This window comes from Benincasa hispida, chromosome 7 (genome assembly GCF_027475165.1).
Source record: "Benincasa hispida cultivar pf3 chromosome 7, pf3_genome.v1.1, whole genome shotgun sequence".
Lineage (NCBI taxonomy): Eukaryota > Viridiplantae > Streptophyta > Magnoliopsida > Cucurbitales > Cucurbitaceae > Benincasa > Benincasa hispida.
Window position 1 is genome coordinate 59,151,519 of NC_143484.1, and position 18,647 is coordinate 59,170,165.

An 18,647-nucleotide genomic window follows, 5' to 3' on the forward strand; every position below is an offset into this window, starting at 1 on the left:
AGATGAGAGTTAGTAAGTAGGTTTATGAAATTAAGTATATGTTTCATGCATTCAGGTTATGGATTTATTTTTTTTTTGGGCAAATTACGACTGTCATCAACAAAACCACTCCCGAAGCATGGTGACAATTGCATGCAATTACATCCTCAAACTTTCAAATGTAAAAAGTAGACCCTCAAATTTCCATTTAAAATTTGACCCTCAAACTTACATTAGCCGTAAAAATTGGACTTGGTCCCTAAATGATAAATATTAAACTCTCATACTTGTACAATTGTTATGATCATTATAATTCTATAAGTTTGAGAGTCCAATTTTGACACTTTTATAAGTTTGATGACTCGATTTTTACAATTAAAAGTTTAAGATTATAATTGCAACTACCATCATATTTTAGGAGTGGTTTTTACAATTTGTCCCATTTTTTTAATACTAGACAATACAAGTAGATAGATTCTAACTATAGATTTCGTGGTCATTAATACATACTTCGTGGTACAAGTTGCAGTATAACTTATATTGGCAAGATATGGGAGTTATGGATCTAAATATGTCCGTGAAAATGCTATAAATAGGATGTCTTTGTTATATTTTACAACTTTTTTAAAAGATGGAATTTTGAATGTCTTTTTTTATTTTTTTTTATATTTTTTTTCAGTTCAACAATATGTAGGAGTAAGGGATTCAAACTCCAAACTCTACATTTGTGGAGAAAATTATCCTCTATGAACCTCTCCCTAACCTAAGAAAAGTTTTAGTAACGAGGGAGTATCATACTCTCTTTATTGAAAAAAAAACTTACCTTTATAAACTCACACTAATGTTAGTGGATTTCATCCTATTTTTTAAAAGCAGGTTAACGTGACAAATTTATTAAGATAGTACTAGAAAATTTCCGACGGTTATATCTGTTTGAGGTGTAAAATAGCATAGAGAAAAAGAGGAAGTTCATAAATTGGTCGGCAAGAATATTTAATTTCAGTCAACACCAACCATATAACAAAGCTTCATCTTGGTTTAAAATGATTTAAGAACTTCATCTAGTTTTCTTACGCATGATATTGCGTCAGAAAACCATAAATCGCATATGCAATAGTGGTGTCATAGTTTGGTTTGAAAGTATTGACTCCACCCATTTTTCTCTATTCCTTGGCCCATAATTCTTTCCATACAACATTTCCTTCAATAATTTATACATTTGGAAGCTTACCCAAGTTATTAAACTACTCGATATATAATAATCGGTGTGCAAAATCTCTTTTTTACCCAAATTCAAGCCCAGAAAGAGACCAGGAAACTTCTCTACTTTCAACGATAGTGATAATTGAACAGGTCAACCATGTTAGTTTCTTGGTCTTTGTTTATTAGATTTTTCCCCAAAAGATTTGCTTCGTATAAAATACCCAAATATTTTCCTTACATTCTCTGGATGGCTCTGTTTTTCGAGATCATTTGCAGGTAAATTGAAGACCCAAGAGTTATTTTGGGACCCTATTTATTTAGAGGATCGTTTATTCATTCTTTGTGGTTCTTACAGGTGAATTGTTGAATTTGTGTGTACTTTGTTTTGCTTAATACTGAAGGAATTGTTCAGAGTTTTTGAGTTATGGGAGGTAAGAATTCTAGGGAAGGAGGTCAAAGAGAGCTCTATTCATATGGGTCTGGTAATTCTTCAACATGGGATCAATACAATTTTCCTCCACCATCTCCACATGTTCATCAATATCCATATGCAGAACCTTCTGATTATGGCTCACAAACGCCTCAACCACAGAGAAGGCTGGACAGAAAATATTCAAGAATAGCAGATAATTACCAATCCTTGGATGAGGTTTTAAAATCTTTGTCCTGTTTATGTTAATATTGTTTGATTTTATGTTTCACTTTACACAGGAGAACTATATTGTTCAACTTTCAGGTTATGTGGGAAAGATATGCATTTTGATGATTCTCATTGGGTTGTAAATGGAAAGTAGTAGCTTTATCTGCTTCGATTTTGACCTGCCCATATGAACTTTGTCTGCATAAACTTGTAAATAGGTACAAGGATTGGTGTTAAGTTATAAATTCATGGTATGAAATAGTTTTATGATTGAGTTGAGAATAGAAATTGCAGGCTCGTTGAGTACAAAATAACAAATGGAATCAGCCATTTCACCCTGACAAATTTATCTACTGTTGATAATAACAAATACGGATTCATGATAGGAATGGTATTAGAGGGATATTAAAGGTACATTAGTAATTAGTTAAAGAATTTGTTGGGGAAGTTCGGTTATAAATTCAGTGAGTAGGGAAGAAGGGAGGGAGGGATATTTTGTTGAGTGCATTGTGAATTTCAAGATTGAGAAGGTTCAAGTACCTCGAAAACTTGGTTTATCTTGTAATTCAGTTATCATTTACATTTCAAGATATTTGGTTTCTATCAATTCATTTTTGGAGTTGTTAATAATGGGGTTTTAAAACAGGTGACTGCTGCTCTTGCTAAAGCCGGACTGGAGTCATCTAATCTCATTGTGGGAATTGATTTCACGAAGAGCAATGAGTGGACAGGTCAGTTTTCATCTCATAGTTTCTAGTTCAACACATTTAATCCCTGGTCTTTTAGCATGTTGAAACCCTTTTCGACGTAGGTTCAAGGTCGTTTAATCGACGTAGTTTACACCACATTGGGAACGGGCAGAATCCATATGAACAAGCTATATCTATAATAGGACAGACATTATCAGCTTTCGACGAGGATAACTTGATTCCCTGCTTTGGATTTGGAGATGGTAATTGCATTCATTCAAACCGCTATCTCGATTTTTGCTATAATCTTTTGATAACAGGGGAATTATTGACAGTTGAAGTGTGTTTTTTGCAGCATCAACCCATGATCAAGATGTTTTTAGCTTCTATGAGGATGACAGGATATGTAATGGATTTGAGGAAGTTTTGCATCGTTACAGGGAAATTGTTCCCAACTTAAAACTTGCAGGTAATTGTTTTCTTGTTTCAATCCATTTGAACTGTTGACCATTTGGCTTCCTTTAACCCTTGTTTTCTCCCTTCTTGTAGGGCCTACATCTTTTGCACCAATAATTGAGATGGCCATGACAATAGTTGAGCAATCTGGTGGTCAGTACCATGTTTTGCTGATAATTGCCGATGGGCAGGTCAGTCCAATTTCGAACTACCAAGTTGTACGACATCCATCTTTAATGATCTTACAATACAGATATATGAAAAAACTTGGATGTTGCATATTGTTACATCATTTGGTCGCCTTAATAGTATAGATGTCTAAAAGAAATCGCCTTAAAATCAGGTCACAAGAAGCGTTGACACGCATAACGGTCAACTGAGTTTACAAGAACAAAAGTCAATCGATGCAATTGTAAGGGCGAGGTAAATATCAAGCAACTTCATCTTTGATTATCCAAAGTCTTTTTTTCTTAAAGCACAAGTATACTTGCAGCGAGTACCCGTTGTCAATAATCTTAGTTGGTGTCGGAGATGGGCCTTGGGATATGATGAAGGAATTTGATGATAACATCCCAGCCCGAGCTTTCGATAATTTTCAGGTTTTCAACTGCTATTCCATACATGAAAGATTTTTCTTGGTTTTTCTCCCCTTCACAACTTGAAATATATGTTGACTATCGAAAATTGCTTGGCATATCCATATCTAGTTTGTCAATTTCACCGAGATGATGTCGAAAAATGTAAACAATGTCAGAAGGCAAACAGAATTTTCCCTCGCTGCATTGATGGAAATACCTTCTCAATACCTGGCAACTCTAGAGCTTGGCTTATTGGGGTATGCATTCACTCATTGTATTGAGATTCAACGGTTTTTTTGACGATTTACGAATGCTATTTCTTTACTCTCAATGAAGCAGAAGACAAAGAGGGATTTCACCAGAAAGAGTACCTCTTCCCCCTCCTGTGTACAATGGCTACTCAAGAACCCCGCGCTCAAACAATTTTCCGACCAGAACACCTTCACTTGGTAGATACAACCAAGGAGTTGGCACAACTTCATCCTCAAGTTCTCATTATGACAACCAGGTTTCTAATCTCTTTGTTGCTAGCAATTAAACATTTACTTTTCCTAGGGGCCTAACAAGCTATTCTTTTATTTTGAACTCTATTGAACTTTATGCTTCATATCATTTGAACCTATTATTATTTGGATCTCTTTCTAGTAAAGACTAATATTGTGAAAATGGCTTGGCCTTGCAGCTTTGCCCCATTTGTCTCACAAATCCAAAGGATCTGGCTTTTGGTTGTGGCCATCTGGTAAGAACCAAATCCTATGATTATCCTGGTAAATGAAACTCATTCTCCTTTGTAAATTATTCACAAATTATTCCCTTTCCTAATGCAGACATGTTGCGACTGCGGAGAAAATCTCGAGTTGTGCCCCATATGCCGAAGCTTTATTCAGACTAGAATAAGGCTTTACTAAGTCTTGCCATACTGTATAAATGGGTCATTTATCCTATTTTTTGGCTCCTTGAAACTTACATTGAAGGTCGAGGCTTCAACACAACTTGAGGGTATAGAGTATTATATCGTCTTGATTGTGTTTTGAACCTACCCCATTTGATGACAGTTTCAAAGAACATCAATATTGTTCTACTGAGAGTTTGTACATATGGGATGTTTTTCTGTCTGCTTCATCACAAGATCAAACACAACTATAGCCATTGATTCGAAATTATAAACACAATGACACGTAGAGGATTCAATGACACGTAGAGGATTTGCAGAAGCTTCAAAGATGGAGATCGTGTTAATCTTATCATTAAGCTTATTTCTTTCTTAGAATCCTTTTTGTGTGTGTGTGTACATATTGGTCTTTAGGTTGTTGCATAAATCTTTCAAACTTGTTTATCTTTATCTTCAACAAAGCAGACGTTTTTTCCTTCAATAAAATTCATCATTGTCATTAAATAGAGTTACAAACCGGCGCCAAAAGAAAAAAGAAATAATAATAATAGAGTTACAAGTTTATACACAATATCTGGAGTACACCTATTCAATATTGCTGAAATTTTCTTTTGTATTGAAGAATGCCAAAGTTATAAATGATACGACAAGGCTAAATAGGCAGCGTTACATTTCCTCTGCTAAACTAATAATAAAAGTGTATACAGGAGGGAGAGTATCAATAAAAATATGAATTACTTGAATGGCCGTATGAATCTTGCGTGTACTCTGGCTCTGGAACCGCATCCCAGGACGCCAAGGAACCCCCCACCAAGGTTCTTCCTTCTGGTTCTTGAAGGAATCTTCGGTCTTCCAAATAGGATTCAATGTCCAATATTATATGATTCAAATGTGAGTTCCCTTTTCCTCTTAGCGCACTCAGGAAGTTGTCAGAGATGATGTTCAAAAGCTTCCTGAACTGGGATTTATATTTTCTAAACAGTGCAAACCCTGCTACCTATATGATGATACAAACTAGGGTCACACCATGATTTTTTCAGCTTACTTCTCAGTAATTAAACTTCTATTCAACTTACTTTTAAGAACGCATTGAGCGAGGCTGCAGTATATGTATTGGGGGGAACCGCATTTAGAAATCTTGCTAGCCATGCCCAACCTTCCTCAAGACCATGTAAGTTGCGGACACCAGGAACTTCTGTCTGCCAAATGATCCATTTTTATAAGTTGCTTTTATAGAAAGATTACTAATGTCATAATTGTTGAATATGGGGTATAATAACTAGATAAGGAAAGTAGCTCAACTATATACATCTCTGAAGTAATAAGCAGCAAGACGAAATATTTCAAGGTACTTCTCGAGCTATTAGAAGGGACAAACCTGAATCAATGCCCCATATAGTTTCATGTATGCTTCTAGCCGCATCAAATAATTCTCAACACTCTCCATTTTTCCATTGTCCTCTCGAAATCCAATAGTTTTGTAATATGACTCTTTGGATTCAAATGCAGCCTATGGCAATTTATGTGTAAAAATTACACAATATGCAAGTGAGGAATCACACAAATAAAAAAATAAACATAGTAGATTTACAGCACAAGCGCACTAAACCATTTGTATTGATCCAAATGTGGTTTAAATTTTGAAATGAGCAAATTTCTATGAATAGGTGGAATTTGTCCGTCTCAAAACCTAAACAACGTATGGAGGATTAATCTGCTTGGACATTGGAATAAAGTTCACAGTACAAATATTTCCTCGTTAATTTGCAATAACATTATATATTTTTCTTCGTACCATGCTTTAGACACATGAATCACAACTTGTTCCAAACCAATCACTAAAGCTTGGAAACTAAACTAGTAGAGCACGAAAGTTTGCTAAAAGAATCATTTTCTATATTAAATTAAAAGAAATGCATTCACAAGCAAGATGCTGATTCTTCTATGAAATTTTCGGTAGTTAAGAGATTAAAATGCAATCACGCAAGGCCCAAAATATTTGGCAAGAGAAAATATCATAATCAATCAAGACTTTCATTAAGAACACAGTAAACTGCCATCAAAGAGGAGAAGGCAGAACGATGAAGCTCTAGGGTACTACCAAATCAAGAATGGTAAGAGATAAAGACAATCTAAGTTGTCGGAAAGAACTAACCGCTGAATATTGTATGTGCTTCGGAACTGTGTAGATGCAAGCTCTATGGAACTCTGCAAGAACAAGAACCATAGCACTTGGGACCTGGTTAAAATAATTTGCTAGCATTAGCATACAATAGTCACTGTATTAAGAAAAAGAATTAGGAAATACAAAATTATTTTTTGGGTGGTGGTGGTTGTTGTGGCGGTCCAACCAAGAAAACAAACCTCTAGAAATAAGCATAACTATGAAGGACTATTTTACCACTAATATGATACTATTTCAAGTTATACTATAATATCAATTGATATGGAACCTTTGGGTAAGCTTAAATACCAAAAACCCTTTATGTCTCCAGGGTTCAAGTTTTAGACGGGTGTAGGTGCCCCTACAAATGCTTAACCATCAATATTGGTCCTTTGCCTCTTCCCCTTTGAGTGATTTCTTGTGTGTACTAAGTGGTGATGTGTTGTTCAGGAGATTGATGTTCTTACAAAGGTTGCCTAAGCCACTAGTGGCAGGGTTGGGGGGCGTCATTTGAATTCAGAACATATTTGGTGCCCTTGATTTCACATTACATGCAATACATTATATGCAGGGGTTTAAATATTAAAATATGAAATGAGATATTCAGGAAAAAGGGGGAAAAACAATAGGTAGGTACAAGAACAAAAACATGATCAGTGCAGTACCTGTGAGGTAACAAGAACAATAACATGACTCAGTGCAAATGCATCATGTGGACTTTCACATTGAGAAACGATCTGAAATATCAAAAGGAAGTTAGAAGCTTCGAGGCACTGGGCCAAACTACATGAAGAAAAGTTTCGAGAACAAGATCCAACTCTTGTTCAAAAAATAATAATAATAATAATAATAAGATCCAATTGCATGATAGCTAAAGGTAATACAAGAACAGATATCTGAAAATAAAGTTAGCTATTGAGTAATGAAAGAGACGATCAAAGATGGTTAGTTATTCCATGCATGTCTTACAGTTGGCATCAATTGAAAAGAAAAGCAACATTGGTCTAGCTAGTTACCACACATAGCATGCCTATTTGAGTAGTAAATTTGACATGCCTAACCACATTAAATTAAAATATAACTAAAGAAACCACTTGTTTTTCACTTTTTTAAAATTAACTCTAGTACACAAATGTCAAACACAAGACCCTTCCATAAGTCATAATACTATGACCTACACAAATATGATATTTTAAACATATTCTACAAGGAGGTTAAATGAAAAACCTTCTTACTACCAGATCCGAGTAGGTTTCTAATCCCCGTGTAAATTTATAATAGGGGCTTGCCTCTGGACCATCAACAATTATACTTCCAGAACCTCTTTTTTTTTATTTATTAGAATTTGTACTTCAAGAACTCTTAACATATTATAACTTAGGAATGAAATTCTAAGGCTTTGAGCCTATAACTTCAAGGTTGAATGCAAGAAGCCACTGCATCTGGGCACGACACTTCTAAATGTAGTCAACTACTAAACTACCATAATGAGTAACATAAAAGCAAGATGTATGATCAACTAGTTAATGAGATGCTATTACCTTCTTTGCAAATGCTGCAATGCTAATAGTTTGCGGACAAAGAGGAGCCATGAAAATCTTGAGAATTTCACTAGTTTTTGTTCTGAATCAGATTGAGCAGAACAATCAATCAATATGCTTCCGAGAATACAAATACAAAAATGTTGTCTATTTGTAAAGCTAAAGTAAAAACACAAGTAACAAATAAATGTAACCTTAAATCTATTTCAAATATATTGCTTAATGCTACAATTACAAAGTTGTTCTACCAAGAGAAACTAAAGATTCATCTAATATTTCAAGTTTTCCATGGTTGGTGGCCCTAGGATCAAAGTGTAGTTCAAACTTCAAAGACAAGAGTCAATACAATTATACAAATAAGCTCTAATCTAATAAATTCAACTTTAAATTTTAGAAACATATTTTGTTAAAATACTAGCATAGACAGAAACCTTTCACAAAATAGTCGTGGTCAAACTAAACATTGTAGACAGCAATAACATCAATGCAGCCTGCGATAGGAACCAGGTTGTAACCAAATAAATACTAAGAAAGAAGCTCGCCAGTTGCAAAAAGAAATGCACATGAAAAACAAAAGCGCTCTATCAAAAGAGTTTCAATTGCAAAATAGCCATACAAAAACCAAAGAATGCTCATACCTGACGTTCTCTTTTGTCCCCCCTATTTGTTTGATTAGCCTAGCAATATGCTTTTCATGGGTGCTAAAATCCTGATAGGATGAAAAGATAGACATTTAGTATTATGATAACATCAATATACAAATACTCAAAGATATCATATCACAAGTCTTAGAGAGAAGATAGTCGATCCTAATTTAAGTCATAGGACGAAACTTTTACAAATCTGATTAATAGAAGTGACATAATTATAAGATGGGGTTTATGAAAAGAAAGGCTGAGAGATACATTCAATCACACGGTGACCAATGTTTACTATCATATGCTAACCAGGCAGTATGTTGCATTCCACGTAAAAATGAAATATCCATGCTTAGCAATATCTATTGCATATAGAACCGATAAAATAATAAGCTTTCAAACTACTTGTTAATGCCAAACCTTATTTGAACTCAATCTCAATGCTTGGTTTCCCTCCTCTATCTCCTTAAGTTTTTGTAGTCTCTCCGGCTCTAAAGTCAAAGCACTTTTTGAGGCTCTAACCATGCTATCTGCCATGAGATTGGCCCAAAAAATTCAATATTAGATAAAACACTGATATCAAGTAAGTTGACAGACCACACACAAAAAGTCATATGGAAATCTATCTTCTGGATAAAGAGAAATGAACATGAAAACATCCAGATAGAACGGAAAAAGAAATACATTGTCAGAAATTTTAAGTATATCATTTTTTACGAAAACAGAAAGCCATCATCACATTCATACTAAAAATCACCTGGTGATCTTGACACATATGATCCTTTCGGAGCAGCTTCTTTAGGTTGGCCGACTGAGTTTACTGGTTTGGTAGTTAGCGCCCCAACCATAGTTTCTTGCACTTGTACAATATCAACTTTTTTAAAGTTTTCAGCGGCTTCACTTTCAGCTGCTTCTTTCATTGCTCTCCTCTCAGCTTCTATGGCATCTTTCATTGCCGCCTCAGCTTTGGCTTTTGCCTGCACAAGTGTTTTTAGATGTGTGAGATGCAGTAAATTGCACCAACTATGGGGCTTAAGAGCAAGGTGAAAAAAACGTCGAAAATTTGTTTTTTGTCAAGTACCTAGAAAAATGTAAATATAAATGTTATATATGAATATAAATAATTCTTTTTGGGGATAAGAAACAATTTTATTGATTGAATGAAATAATCCAAATAGGTAGAAAAGGTAAAATTTAAACTAAGAGATGTGAATCTTTACACCAAGAGAGAGAGAGATTAAAGCATGAAAGATTGATAGATCTAAGATTTCATCTACAGGTGTCTTCGCCTTTGAACAGCCAAGCATTCCTTTCATCACATAACTTCTACAAAATGGCAATGACCATATTTGTCCATAGGAGACCGTTGGTATTGTTGAAAGGGCGTTTATTCAGTGTCATTTTTAACCAATCCATTGATCCCTATGGAGGTACTATAGACCAACCAAAGGTGAAATGTAATTCTCCCCAAATATTAGCAGCAAACGGGCAATGGATGAAAATGTGACTTTGATATTCATGATCATTCTGACAAAGGCGGCAGCAAGAGGGAGAGAAGCTTATCCATGGACATATCTTTTGTAGTAGATCCATAGTGTTGAGACAGGGGGGCTAATTTCCCAAATTAGAACTTTTACTCTCTTTGGGCGATGTACTCTCCTCAATATAAATTATGTTATGAGAATAAGATTATGAAAAGTTCAAGAAATTAGAGGTTTGATTAGAGATAAGTGGTCTTTGGCACCTCAATTTAAAGGTGGGTTGTTCCAAAAAGCTCAACTGGCCGTGCTATTCAAAACACTTACGTAGTTAGGTCCTGTAATTTCTTGTATTTTTTTACCATTGGAAGTTGGAATTAACTCCCTGATAATATCATCTAATCTAAAAAGTAAATATAGGGTGGATTATTGATCAATGATCCTCATATTGAATCAAAGCAAGGTTGATAGAGTTAGAATTCAATAGAATTTGATTACAAGTTAACTACCCAAGAAACAATTGTTTTAATTCTACATCAAATCCAGTACCAGTAAAATGATTGACGCTCTTATAAAAAAATGGAAACAAATAAAAATAAACAAACAAACAAGAAAAAACATTCGTCATTTTCAAATAGCTAGTAACAAACCTCAGCTTCTGCTTTAACCTTTTCTTGACGCTTTTTATCTTCTAGAATGGCCTTCTCCTTTCTTTTGGCTTCCTCAAAAGCTGCATCAATTCTTATTTTTCTTTCTTCTCTTTGTGATATTTGTTCGTGATGATGTTGAACAGTTGTCAAGTACTTATCAAGGCCTTCGGCACTAAAAGTAGAGGTAAAGGATAAGCACAAGTAAAATTACAATGTTAGTTGGGGCTTCCATACAGTCATTCATAAGTGGCTAGGTATAGAAAAGAAGCACAAAGAACTAATTAGAACATTCTTAAAAAAATTATAAATTATAAAAAAATATTTTTTTATATCCATGAGTGTACGGGCCAGCTTATGCGCACCTCGAGTAATCTCATAGGACAACCCGCCTGACCCTACAACATTTGGGTGTCAAGAAAACTCATAAGATATTAAATCTTAGGTAGGTAGTCACCATGCATTGAACCCATGACCTCTTAACCCTTTATCAAGTTCATACCCCCTATTGACCACTAGGCTAACCCATGATGGTTAAAATGATTTTAAAAATCTAGTTGGTTAGGTTCAAGCATGGAGAAGAAAAAACTGCAAATTCAAGGTCGGAATGGTTGAATACAAAGAAATACATTAGTGGAATTCAATGCATAAACTTTTAGTTTACAATTATAGAAATGCCTTCAGCTTCGGCACTTGGTGAACATAAGTGAACATAACCATGACATAGAGAATATATGAGATACAAATATTTTCTTGACGAAAGAAATCTGTGAAAGATTAAATAAAGGTATGTGACAGAAAATGATTTCCTAAATTTGAATTAAGAAAGATAACCAAATTTGAATTAAGAAAGATGACCAATTTCATTAAAAACAAAAATAAAGAAAGATGACCAAACAAACTAATAGAAAAGCATACATCTCACGTTGATATTGAGTATCAAGTCTCCGGTCAGCTTCTCGTCTTGCCTCATAGTATTTCTCAATTTGAGAGATTGCAGCACTTGACTTTTCATTTAAAGTAGTAAGGTCGGTCTCCAACCTTCCGAGTTGGTTCCTGATTTCCTCCTGTTTATAAACCAATTTAGAAAAACATTAGCAGAATAGGAATGTACATCTACTTTATCACACTATGGTTGAAATTGAAAGTTCTTCATAATTTCCAACATCTTATAAGTTTTAAGTCGTAGACGTCAGACTAAACGAGAATACAGCAACGACAACATCCAAATTAAAACCATATAACTCATGAGTTTTTGTACCAAAAAAACCACCAGTTAAATTAATTTCACATACATCTCATCCACAGTACCTTGGTGCGATACAGCATCTAGAACTCCAAGAATTATCAAAGAAAGATCATTATTCAACATCACAGTAATTCTTTTACAAAAGCGTCTCCCCAAAAGTATTATCTAGTATCTACTAAACCAAGCAAAAACCAAAGAAAAATAACAAACTAATTGAAAATTTATGATAAGTGATACGAGGGACGGACATAAAATGTCATGAGAAATGAAATGTATGTTACATCCATATTTAGATGCTAAAATATGTGTAGACATCAACAAAAGAAACAAATATAAATTAGATACTCCCCAAAGTACCTTTATATTAAGCATATGATCATGTGTTAGCTGAGCTAAAGAACTTTCCACTAAATCCACGTCCTCCTTCAGGTAGGCTTGTGCTTCAAGAGTTGATTCATCGTCAGAATCTTCACTATCACTAGAGAAGGCAAGAAAAATCTTAAAACTTCATGGCAGAAAGCCAAATATGTAATAGTTCAAATCAAAATATACTAGCATGATAATTTTGCACATCACATGACGAAGAAAAGTTTAGAACATGAACAAATCGTCATTTTAAACTTCACGTAGAAAATATATTTTGGGAAGATTAAGCACAAATATTCATTAAATTAAAAACAAAAAACGAAACTTTTAAAAGAAGAAATAAAGAAAGTCGGATGCGGCAGTACAATAAAATACCTGAGAAAAATTCCATCACAATTGAAGCGCTTAGCATTTGAACTTGGGTCACAAAACACTTCATCACTAAATATTTCATTTAGTTCATCCTCATACACTCCCATTACAAAAGGCTTGGAGCTTCTCTTCGTAGTTTTTGTGATAGGGAAGTCTCTGTTAAGTTATAAACCAAAAATTCTTTAACAAAGAAATAAGAAGCATGCACAAATTCATTGTGTCTATTTCAGAGATAAAATATATATATATATATATATATATATATCATACCGTGAACATGTTTTCTTGAAAGGCATCGTGGATATCTTTAACCTCTCCTCCAAGTAATGAAGTTCCGCTCGCAAATCATCAAAGCTAAAATCAGGATCTGGGTCAACTGTAACTTGACCAACCTTAGAAGGACACCGAAGGGTCAACTTCACAGGACTCCTGAAGAATGAAACACAGACAAAAGAATAATTCAATTGACAATTAGGCTCCTGGTATGCCGTTCAACATGAAAAAATGACTATGCTAAACGATGTTTGTCAGGCATGTGTTAGTTTGAAGTCATCCATAACAGGCATGTACACAAAGATGCTAAATCTACAATGCAACAAAATGCCCAAAAAGTAACTTCAAAATTTTTGCCCAATCATAAAATCGACTTGAAAAAAATACGATTACAATATCAAAAGTTGAATGCGAAAGAATAAAGAACTTACATAGCTTCAATAAGCAAACTTTGAACTGCTTCAAATACCGGAGGAGAAACTGTTAATGTAACGGCCCGTCTTTTTCAATATAGTTATTAAAACAATAATGTGGAAACATTAATATTATAAACTTTTACAACTTACACAAATCAGCGAAAGCAAGTTACTACAAACAATTTCTATGTCAAATTATCAAATCCTAAGATAACCATCCCTTGATGTCTTGCGCCAGAATGCCAAACTTCACTGCACTCAGAATTATCACCTGATATGTCATCATAAAACATTTTGAAGACAGATAAGTACAAAATACTCAATAAGCAACTTCCATATCCAGCTTTGAACTTCATTATCTTTCAAAACGTTCGTGAATAAAAATACAAACCATTGCAAAATTTTTAGTCAAAACCTTGCCACAAAGGGTACTTTCGAAATCAAAATCTTTCGAGCAATTAAGGGTCTGTTTAGTTGGAAATCTGGATTTTGATTTATATTTTCAGATTCACTGAATTCAGCAAATACGTATTTGGCAAACAATCTATATTCTGTTGAAAATTGTTGTCGGATTCTCTAATCCAAACAATGCAAATTTTGGAAACAATATTTTTATGTTTTCAGTGTATCCAGATTTTGAATTTTAAATTTTAAAATGCATAATAATATTAATAAGATAAAAACATTAGAAATACAAAATTCCATGTTATAAACTCAAATCACTTTTTTTAAAAAATTAAAATATATTATAAATTATATAATATTATAAAATAATAATTGTACAAAAAACTTAACATAAACATGTCCATAAATTAATTCTTTTACTTTTCATGTCCATAAATTAATTAATAATGGTTTATAGTCAACCTAATATTTAGTGGGTAAGCTACAACGAGTTTTATGATTTATAAATATAGTATCAGACACATTTAAAACAATTGTTTAAATTACAATCTAATTTCTGAATCTGCTATCAAAAACATATATGAAAACATGAAATACAACTTTGTTTTTATTGAATTCATTGTTTTCAAATTTCTTACCAAGCTGGCTCTAAGCTTTCAAAACTAAATATTTCAAGCTGAAACTTACAAATAGTTTTACAACAAAACCAAAATGTTTAAATAAACTTTCAATAGCTTTAATAAACAAAAATTTCATATTATCTATAACACTAATTTTTCAATATTTTCAAATACAAAGCTTCCAATCAGTCAATACTTTCAATTTAATAGAACTTACAAGCAGTCAATACTTTCATACAAGAGAGCTATTAGTCATTTAGTACTTCCAAATACAGAGTAGAAAGGATGCATAGTTGAATTAGCCCAACATATGTGGTTAAACGTCGATAACACCCGTCATTCATCCATTCAATCATAGAAGTCGAATGACAATTGACCAAAACATCAGTCAATTAAGTGTCAAGCCATATGAGTGTACCACACATATGAATCTTCATTTCAAAATTGTTTTCTCACAAATAAGTTTTAGTCATTTCATTTCCCGTCGATTCCATATTTGGATACAACCACATGAGCATACAATCCCAAAAACAAAACTTGGCATATCTGAATAGCCCCCATTGAATCATTCAGAAACATTTGTAACAAAATATGTAGTTTCAAATAGCAATTTCAACAGAAAAAATCATTAAATCAAACCATTCAAACCTTTTAATAATTTAACCCAGGTAATAAAACCAAAGGAGAAATAGTTTCAATTCAAAATCTGATGAAACACTTCCAACTATCATTCAAAACAGTTACATACTTTCATTTGACGAAAACAACTAAAAATATACAATATACTTACCATCATCCTCAAATCACATAAAACATTTTTCTGATAGGAAAACATTTAAAGCATCCAAAACAATTGTCATTTATATTTTGAGAGGGATGTTGAAACCACTTACCTCGATTGACAACCTACACTTCTCAATCTGAAAATCCACTTCCTTGAAGAAGCATCACCTTCTTAGAAAGCCTAAACAGTAAACACAATGTTTAGGTGCTAAAACTCAGTTTGAAAACCATAATCGACACTACCCCAAACTCCACCATAAACCAACCATAGACCTTAATCATCCGGTCTAAATTAGTCCAAAACTACAAACAACAAGCTTTCACATTACAAACTGATCTAACACACTGTAATCGAGTTTGAAACAGTTCAAGACATGCTAATACTGATATAACCTTAATTGAATACTTCAAACTTTACCCAAATACAACCATCATAGAGGCATTCCAGGGTTTAGAATATAATTTGAACACTTAATCCAATTCGGAAAGGAAATTAAAGCAATATTTCATACTGAATCTTACCAAAAATGCCCTTAACCATGTTGGTTGGTGTTCCAAAGCATCCGAACCTCTAACATTATGGGTAGATTGACTTGAGGCCAACCCGAATGCGGGTCAATGTCAAAGCTCGTCGAAAAGGAGAGAAACAATGTTGCAACGGCCTCAGCGAAGCCAATCGAAGTCGTGCTCACGATGCAAGTCAGATATGTAGGTTAAAGCACCGCTGGCGAGTAACTGGATCACCAGAGAAGAACGCTCGGCGTCTATCTATGTGGGTGTCTACTCGAGTCAGATTCCGGAGGAACTTGATCGTCGATGTGGGTTTGCAGAGCCGCCAGAGAAGGAGAAACGCTTCTCAACTGCGTGGGTTTGTTTGTTGTGTGGGTAACGTTGTCAACGCGTGGATGGCGCAGCCTGGTGGTCCAGCGAAAGACAGTGAGTGAGTGCCAACATTTACATGTCGACTGATGCTCGCCGGAGAAGAAGACCGAGGCACCGAACAGGGGGGGCTGTGGTGGTCGGCGTCTGCAAGTGGAATAGGAAGAAGATGGAACGGGTTTCTTTTTTTCCGCCTTTTTCATTTTCATTTGAGAAACCTACTTTTCCTTCTTAAGTTTTTAGTTTAATTCCTTGGTTAATGATCAAAAATCAAGTTAAATTTTAAAAATAACTTTTAGAAATATATTTTTGTTTTTAAAATTTTACTAAGAATTCAACTATTGCCTATCGTCTTTTATTTTTAAGTTTTGAGTTTAGTTTTAATTTAATCTCTAAATTTTAAAATGCTACAATCTTATCTTTAATATTTGAATTTTATTTCAATTTGGTCTCTATGTTTCAAGATTTTATATTGTTAACTTCAATAATTGACGTAATGTCTCTTGATTAACTTAAAATAATCATGATGTGAAATTTTAAATTTATTTAAACATTATAAAGATAATGAAACTTAATTAATTATAATTGTATTAACTATTTTAAATTTATTAGTATACAATAATACTAAATACGCAAAAATAGATATTTAGTGAAAAATCGAGATTAAAAATGTAAATCTTAAAATTTAGAGACCAAATTGAAACAAAATTCAAATGTCAATGATAATTGTAACATTTTGAAACCTATGGACTAAATTTGTAATGACCCTAATTTCTAGTATGTTTCTAGACGCTACTCTATGAATGCATGTGCTTGGCAATACATTTCTCGAATGATATTTAAGTAAAAGAGATAAAAAAAAATGTATTTTGTTAAATAAAGCTCAAATAAATAAGGAAGATAACTTCAAAAATAAAAACAAAAAAAAAAATAATTTACTGTTCGGGGTACCCTGACCCAACTTTAAAATAAATAACAATTAAATGAACCAATAAATGAAATCAAGGAATATTCATAGAGTTTAAAAAAATAAAACAAATAAAAAATAAAACTCCTAACTCCTAACCCAGACATTAGTGCATAAAACCTAAGTGCGGAAGCAATGACTCGTCCAGATGGTTAGATCACGGATCTCTCTTGTCATTCGTCGATCTATCTCTACCTTTACCTGAAAAACATGGAAGGAAAAGGATAAGTATATAAGTATACTAGTAAGCGACCCACTATTGAGCCCACTCAGTGATCTGTTAGCCTTCCCATCAGGACACAAGTGCACTATGGCATTGTAGGCGTAGGCTTAAGCATAAGAGGAGAACCCGAAGGCACGCTTTCATAAGGTGTGACCCCGGAGGGACCAATCATAAACATAAGTGGTGGTCCCAAGGGGACACCGTATATAAGCATGAGGTGTGGGCCCGAAGGCTCATAACATTCGATGTGCATAGTCCAATGGAAGTGTTAACAGTCACAATCTTATACAAACATAAGCATACCAGCAAGGTCATAAATCATGATAAGATCACATAATAGTTCACAGTTTACCCATCAATCAAATTGTTGGGGTTAATGCCCTAAACTCTAGTTGGGTCCTGTAGTTTGTAAACACTGTATTGAACAAACGCTTGTGATGTAATAATATATGATATTTTCTTCACTGTTGTCTATGAAACATGGGATGTTTTAATTGCTTTACCATAAATCAATAAACTAAGATCCATGGTTGTCGTTGTAACTTAAGCATGTATGTGGAGACATACAGGTAGATCATGCCTTAAGTGATAACCAAAATGGTATGTAGTATATGGATATAGGAGGGAAACTTTATCCTGGTGATACTATGGATGCGGCCCACTTTGTAGAAGCGTTACAAGTGTTCTGACTTGCTACAGATGGTCTGATCCTGATCATTCATGTGGAGACATGTGAGTAGAGGCATTCTATACAAAGAAGTTTGTATAAGGTCGGACCACGAAGTGTTATAGTCTCATTATATAACGTCATTCATGATAGAGACTTCACTTCACTAGAATGACCATAGGTAACATGACCTTAATTCTAAGTGAGTTAGGAACTCCTACCTTTTAGGGCGGTCCTTTGATTTGTATGGATACAAGTGGCCAGATTGCCGACTCAAACCTACCACTTTGGGGATTCGTCTGATTTGGGAGCTGAGAACTCAGCTACACAAGATGGAATTCACTCCTTCCCGAAAGCAGGGGTAAGTAGATAGATTGCTCCCTTAAAGGCTGATTCCAGGGCTTGAACAATATAGCGTCGCACACCTTCTCATGGCCCGAGAGGTGTCCACACATAGTAAGACTATGTTGTATTGTTCATTAGAGGGATCAATGGTACTTAAGGAGTTAGATGTAACTACAG

General features: G+C 34.1%; 2 protein-coding genes across 9 annotated transcripts; one reads left to right on the forward strand and one right to left on the reverse strand.

The window, feature by feature from the left end:
- The first annotated feature begins 1,024 nt into the window (after positions 1 to 1,024).
- LOC120081394 (E3 ubiquitin-protein ligase RGLG2-like) lies at positions 1,025 to 4,941 on the forward strand. 6 transcript variants are annotated; one of them, XM_090315423.1, is made up of 13 exons: positions 1,246 to 1,458; positions 1,538 to 1,613; positions 1,737 to 1,831; positions 2,469 to 2,553; positions 2,634 to 2,774; positions 2,867 to 2,980; positions 3,061 to 3,158; positions 3,311 to 3,390; positions 3,461 to 3,566; positions 3,675 to 3,802; positions 3,885 to 4,053; positions 4,228 to 4,284; positions 4,373 to 4,941. In XM_090315423.1, exons 2-13 carry the CDS (start codon positions 1,607 to 1,609, stop codon positions 4,451 to 4,453), a joined length of 1,161 nt encoding a protein of 386 aa, XP_090171549.1. In that variant the 5' UTR covers positions 1,246 to 1,458; positions 1,538 to 1,606; the 3' UTR covers positions 4,454 to 4,941. The 6 variants fall into 6 exon arrangements, with proteins under 6 accessions (XP_038892155.1, XP_090171548.1, XP_038892156.1 ...); XM_039036227.2 differs by having other exon boundaries at positions 1,025 to 1,458; positions 1,538 to 1,831; XM_090315422.1 differs by having other exon boundaries at positions 1,169 to 1,341; positions 1,459 to 1,831.
- Positions 4,942 to 4,961: 20 nt separating this feature from the next.
- GLE1 (nucleoporin GLE1-like protein) lies at positions 4,962 to 16,520 on the reverse strand. Of its 3 annotated transcripts, none has more exons than XR_016530599.1 (18): positions 15,912 to 16,488; positions 15,500 to 15,570; positions 13,732 to 13,852; positions 13,597 to 13,645; positions 13,163 to 13,321; positions 12,896 to 13,048; positions 12,512 to 12,632; positions 11,824 to 11,972; positions 10,909 to 11,080; positions 9,538 to 9,757; positions 9,201 to 9,310; positions 8,781 to 8,851; positions 8,143 to 8,224; positions 7,267 to 7,338; positions 6,593 to 6,676; positions 5,816 to 5,947; positions 5,514 to 5,632; positions 4,962 to 5,434 (listed from the first exon to the last, which is right to left on the reverse strand). XR_016530599.1 is itself a non-coding variant. In XM_039036226.2 (18 exons), coding segments are annotated over exons 4-18 (1,929 nt in total). In that variant the 5' UTR covers positions 13,599 to 13,621; positions 13,732 to 13,852; positions 15,500 to 15,570; positions 15,912 to 16,520; the 3' UTR covers positions 4,962 to 5,155. The 3 variants fall into 3 exon arrangements, 2 of the variants coding, with proteins under 2 accessions (XP_038892154.1, XP_038892153.1); XM_039036226.2 differs by having other exon boundaries at positions 5,514 to 5,636; positions 13,597 to 13,621; positions 15,912 to 16,520; XM_039036225.2 differs by having other exon boundaries at positions 5,514 to 5,636; positions 15,912 to 16,496.
- Between the last annotated feature and the right edge of the window lie 2,127 nt (positions 16,521 to 18,647).